Genomic DNA, 5,328 nt, shown 5'->3' on the forward strand with positions numbered 1-5,328 from the left:
CGGCGGATCACCGCCAGTAATTGTTAATAACAGCGGAGGGGCAGCTTAGTAGCGGCAGAGCTTACCGCCGCTAATGCCATTAAATGTTGTAGTGTGAGGAAGGAAATAGATTTTAGAATAAAAGTTTTGAACCTTGTTTAAGCCTTGAGATATTCATCTTCTACCTCTTATTCTTATGTTGATTTACATGAGTTATGTGATCTCTTCTTATCATTTTCCTTCTCAGTTATGTAATATTATTTGTTAATATTATATATATATATATATGTTATGTCATTTTGATTGTAATCATCTCTATTATTATATTTTTCTAACATTTTTGGCTTCGAGTGCTATACTTTATCTCAAAGACAAGTGACGTATTGATTTCTAATGGGACAAATTCATTTTATAAATGTTAGATTTTTTGTAAGTTGTTTAAGAGGATTAGTAGTGTTAAGATTTAGAATTATTAGGTTTGTGCAAGTCCTTGACAGTTCTACAGATGTTTATCAAGAAAGTGTATAAATGATAAAAAAAAATCCCTTTTTGTTCATTAGAGTAATTTTATTTATGTCTACTTTTTCCTATCATCCATCCAAATCTACTCTCGGTTGCTAAATTTACGAAAGTTCATTTTTTTGAAGAATTTTTTTCATAAAATTCTAAAGCTTTTTTTTTTCACACTTTATAAAATCTTCATTAATTTAAAAAATCCCATCTCTACTTTATCATTCATTAGATTTTAGGAATACTATATATTTTCAACTACAACATTAATAATAAGTCATCTTTACTTTGTTGCCTAACTAAATTTGTTCATGACATGAGAATGAGATTGCTCAAGCACAAAACGTAAATGATAACTCTTGAATAAAGAGTTATTTCATGTGCTTTTGAACTTATATTTGTGAAAAAATCATGGGTGATGTTATTTTATTTTTAGTTTTATGTAGCTATCTGTGATGTTTTCATTATTTTAATTAAGTGTAATTATTTTTTAGTTTTAATAGCTCTTGGGTTAAAGATAATGATTTCATGGATAGATTTGTGCACAAAGGAATGAGCTAGCATTTGAATCTATTGTGATGAATTTATGTGTTGATGGCTGAATATTCAGGATTGCTGCAGCAAAACTGAAGCATTGTGACCAGGCATATTTTGGAGCTCATGGAACACGTGGCAGTCAATGGTCAAGCTTATATTTTGGCTGATGTTGCAAGGGCAGAAGGAAATAATCAGCATATTGGAGAAAAGGACAAAAGATAAGGAAAACTTTATGTTTTGGGAGAAAAAGAGGGGCATTATGGTACTTTTGGAGAAGAAGAGAAAACCTAATATACCAAAAAGAATGCTCCAGCCGTAATACACAACCAGTAGCCATTTTTGGCAAAGAAAAAACCAGAAAAAATAGAGAAAACAAGCTGAGATACCAACAAGGAAGAATGAGGACAAGCATAGAAAGCTTAAGCATCATTTTGGATTTGTTCTTTCTTCTTTTCCTAAACTTTCTGTTATTAATTTTTGAGTTAGATTCTAAATCTAAATATTATGGGCTGTTTTGATTGTGAATTAATGTTTATGAAACCAACCATGAACTAATTTCTTGGTGGCTTGAATTGTTGATGAACCCTATGTTATAATCTATCCATTTCTTGCACTTTATTTTAGTAAAATCTCCCTTGATCATTCAAGTGTGCTTAAATTAATTTCTTGTTGTTGTTTGGCCAGCAATGGCAAGTTATTTTAATTATATTTAATGCTGGAAAGGTTGAATGTAATAGGAAAAACTTGGATGACACAAGTCATAATCTAGGTTAAGTTATGTTAGTAATTAATATAGGGATATGTTAATTACCTTGTGTAACATATGAGAATTGCACTGTGTTTGCATTCTTAAATCTGATTTTGCATAGGAATATGTTTAATTAGGTAGAAGAATTAAGGTCATAAGATTTGGGAAAGTTTTATGCGTGTTAAATGAACTTTTTATTATCCTAGGAGTTTTGCTAGAATATTGCTGCAGTAATCTGTCCGCAATTTGTTCAGGATGAATAATATAGGGGAATTCAATAATTCAAGTCCATTTTGCAATTCATATATTTCTCTCAATTTTCTTGTTCAGTTCAGTATTTAATTTCAGTATTTCCATTTTATTTTAATATTTTGCTTAGTCTATAAACAACCACTTGACTTTTAATTTTCTACAATTGTTTAGTAATTGTTTTGCTTACTTTTTAATTTGCAATCCCTGTGGAGACGATCTTGAATACTTACTACTTTATTACTTGTTTTGTGACTGTGTAAACTTGCACATTTTAATCAAATTAATTTTCACAACAAGTTTTTGGCGCCGTTGCCGGGGATTGAAATTAGAAATTCTTGTAAAATCAATTACTTGCAATTTATTTATATTTTTTCTTTGTTGAGCTAACTTTGTTTGCTTGCTCTAGTGTTTTCTCAGGTGATTTACTATATGAACGAGCAAGAAGACATTGAACTAGCTCCTATTGACCCCGAGATTGAAAGAACAATTAGAAGAAGACTAAGGGAGCAACGGGCTCAAAATCGCCTTAATATGGCTGAAGAGGTTGAAGGAGTTGAGGGTGCTAATAGTGTCACTAACACAATTGCTATGGCTGATGACAGAGAGAGAGAGCCATAAGGGAGTATGCTGCCCCCATGTTCAATGAGCTCAATCCGGGCATTGTTAAGCCTGAAATTCAAGCACCCCAATTTGAGTTAAAGCTCGTGATGTTCCAAATGTTGCAAATTGTGGGTCCATTTAGTGGGCTGCCTACTGAGGATCCTCACCTTCATCTTCGTTCATTTTTGGAGGTGAGTGACTCCTTCAAGCTACAAGGAGTGACTGATGAGGCCCTAAGGTTGAAATTGTTCCCTTTCTCTTTGAGGGATCGAGCTAGAGCTTGGCTCAACACCCTTCCTCCCGACTCGGTGACTACATGGAATGAGTTGGCTGAAAAAGTCTTGATGAAGTACTTTCCCCCTACCAAAAATGCCAAGTTTCGCAATGAAATCATGTCATTTCAGCAGCTGGAAGATGAATCATTCTGTGAAGCTTGGGATAGGTTCAAGGAATTATTGAGAAAGTGCCCACACCATGGGATCCCGCATTGTATACAAATGGAGACTTTCTACAATGGGCTCAATTCTTCCACTCGTATGGTGTTAGATGCTTAAGCCAATGGGGATATTCTCTCTAAGTCCTATAATGAAGCTTATGAGATTTTGGAGAGGATAGCTAGCAACAATTATCAATGGTCCAATGTTAGAGCCTCAACAAGTCGAAAAGTGGCTGGTATACTTGAAGTTGATGCATTGACAACTTTGACCGCTCAAGTTTCTTCAATGACTAACCTTCTCAAGAACATGAGTTTGGGGGGAATGGTACAACCAGCTGCTATGGGCCAAGTGGCAGATGTTTCTTGTGTTTATTGTGGAGATGGGCACACATTTGACAGCTGTCCATCAAATCCTGCATCAGTTTGTTACTTGGGGAATCAGAATGTGAGCCGAAATAACCCATATTCGAACTCTTACAATCTGGGTTGGAGGAACCATCCGAACTTCTCATGGGGGGGTCAAGGAGCTAGTTTAAGTGGAGCACCAATGCAAAAAAAGCCTACATATCCACCGGGATTTTCTCAACAAAAAAGAGCTCAACCACCTCCTCCACAAGTGTCTCAATCAAGCTCTTTGGAGAGTTTAATGAAGGAATACATGGCCAAGAACGATGCTGTGATTTAGAGTCAAGCGGCATCCTTGAGGAATCTAGAAACTCAGTTGGGGCAGCTTGCTAATGAACTACGGAATAGACCACAAGGCACTTTGCCTAGTGATACAGAAAATCCAAGAAAAGATGGCAAGGAGCATTGCAAGGTGGTTACTTTGAGGAGTGGCAAAAATGTGGAATTAACTGAGGATAATTGTGCTAGGAACAGTGAGCCCACTTCAATCCAAAGTAGTGGGGACAAAGGAGACAAAGCTGTGAAATCAAAAATTTTAAATGATGAACCTGAAGCAATTGCTGCAGCAATTCCTCCGCAAAATGCTACAGGAGAGCATATAAGCAAGCCACCTCCACCATTTCCTCAACGCTTTCAAAGGCAGCAACAAGATAGTCAATTCAGGAGATTTTTAGATGTTTTGAAACAACTTCACATCAATATACCGTTGGTGGAAGCATTGGAGAAAATGCCCAATTATGTGAAGTTTTTGAAAGATATTTTGACTAAAAAGAGGAGGCTTGGTGAATTTGAAACAGTGGCGTTGACTGAAGGTTGTAGCGCTATATTGAAGAGTAAAATTCCTCCTAAATTGAAGGATCCGGGCAGCTTCACAATTCCTTGTTCTATTGGTGGTAGAGACGTTGGTAGAGCACTTTGTGACTTGGGGGCTAGTATCAATTTGATGCCCATGTCAATTTTTAAGAAGTTGGGGATTGGAGAAGCAAGACCAACCACAGTCACTTTGCAATTAGCGGATCGTTCTATGGCACACCCGGAAGGAAAAATTGAAGATGTACTTTTGCAAGTTGATAAATTCATTTTTCCAGCTGATTTCATCATCCTTGATTATGAAGCGGATAAAGATGTTCCTATTATCTTGGGTAGGCCATTTCTGGCTACCCGGAGGACCTTGATTGATGTACAAAAAGGGGAGCTTACTATGCGGGTGAATGACCAACAAGTGACTTTCAACTTGTTCAATGCTATGAAGTTTCTGGATGAGGTTGAAGAATGCTCTAGGCTAAGTGTAATTGAGTCTATTGTTGCTGAAAAATTCCATAAGGAAGCTTGTAAAGATGGAGTGGGGGTGAGGTCACTTGAAGAGATTGAAAGTTTAAGTGAAGAGGAAGAAAGCCAAGTTACATGGGTGGAGTCAAAGCAGCCCTTTGCTAAATTCAGGAGGCCTTTTGAGTCATTGAACTTGTCGGAAGGGAATTTTAAGCCCCCCAAGCCTTCTATTCAAGAGCCACCAAAATTAGAGTTGAAGCCTTTGCCTAGTCACTTGAAGTATGCTTATTTGAGAGATAATGAGACCTTGCCTGTGATTATTTCAGCCATGTTAGGAGCTGAAAAAGAGAGTTTGTGCTGGCTGTTTTGAAGAAATACATAAGAGCAATTGGTTGGACTATGGCAGATATCAAGGGAATAAGTCCCTCATTCTGTATGCATAAAATTCTGTTGGAGGATTGCTGTAATAATTCTGTTGAGCAGCAACGAAGGCTTAATCCCATCATGAAGGAAGTGGTTAGAAAAGAGATAATTAAGTGGCTTGATTATGGAATTGTTTACCCAATTTCAGATAGTTCTTAGGTCAGCCCAA

General features: G+C 36.6%; 1 protein-coding gene and 1 non-coding gene across 2 annotated transcripts; one reads left to right on the forward strand and one right to left on the reverse strand.

The window, feature by feature from the left end:
- Window positions 1–3,000: 3,000 nt before the first annotated feature.
- On the reverse strand, window positions 3,001–3,107 carry LOC133820146 (small nucleolar RNA R71). Its single transcript, XR_009886576.1, has one exon. It is a non-coding gene; the product is annotated as a small nucleolar RNA R71 (small nucleolar RNA).
- Window positions 3,108–3,369: 262 nt separating this feature from the next.
- LOC133814326 (uncharacterized) lies at window positions 3,370–5,106 on the forward strand. Its single transcript, XM_062247301.1, has 2 exons — window positions 3,370–3,507; window positions 3,748–5,106. The coding sequence occupies exons 1-2, from the start codon at window positions 3,370–3,372 to the stop codon at window positions 5,104–5,106; spliced, it is 1,497 nt and encodes a 498-aa protein (XP_062103285.1).
- Window positions 5,107–5,328: the final 222 nt, after the last annotated feature.

The sequence above is a fragment of the Humulus lupulus genome, chromosome 2 (genome assembly GCF_963169125.1).
Source record: "Humulus lupulus chromosome 2, drHumLupu1.1, whole genome shotgun sequence".
Classification (NCBI taxonomy): Eukaryota; Viridiplantae; Streptophyta; class Magnoliopsida; order Rosales; family Cannabaceae; genus Humulus; species Humulus lupulus.

Excerpts from the sequence above, each read along its gene's own strand:
- LOC133814326 (XM_062247301.1), top strand. The coding sequence starts at position 3,370 with ATGAGTTTGGGGGGAATGGTACAACCAGCTGCTATGGGCCAAGTGGCA. Across the intron at positions 3,508-3,747 it reads GTTACTTGGGGAATCAGAAT|AGTCAAGCGGCATCCTTGAG; the intron begins GTGAGCCGAAAT and ends GCTGTGATTTAG.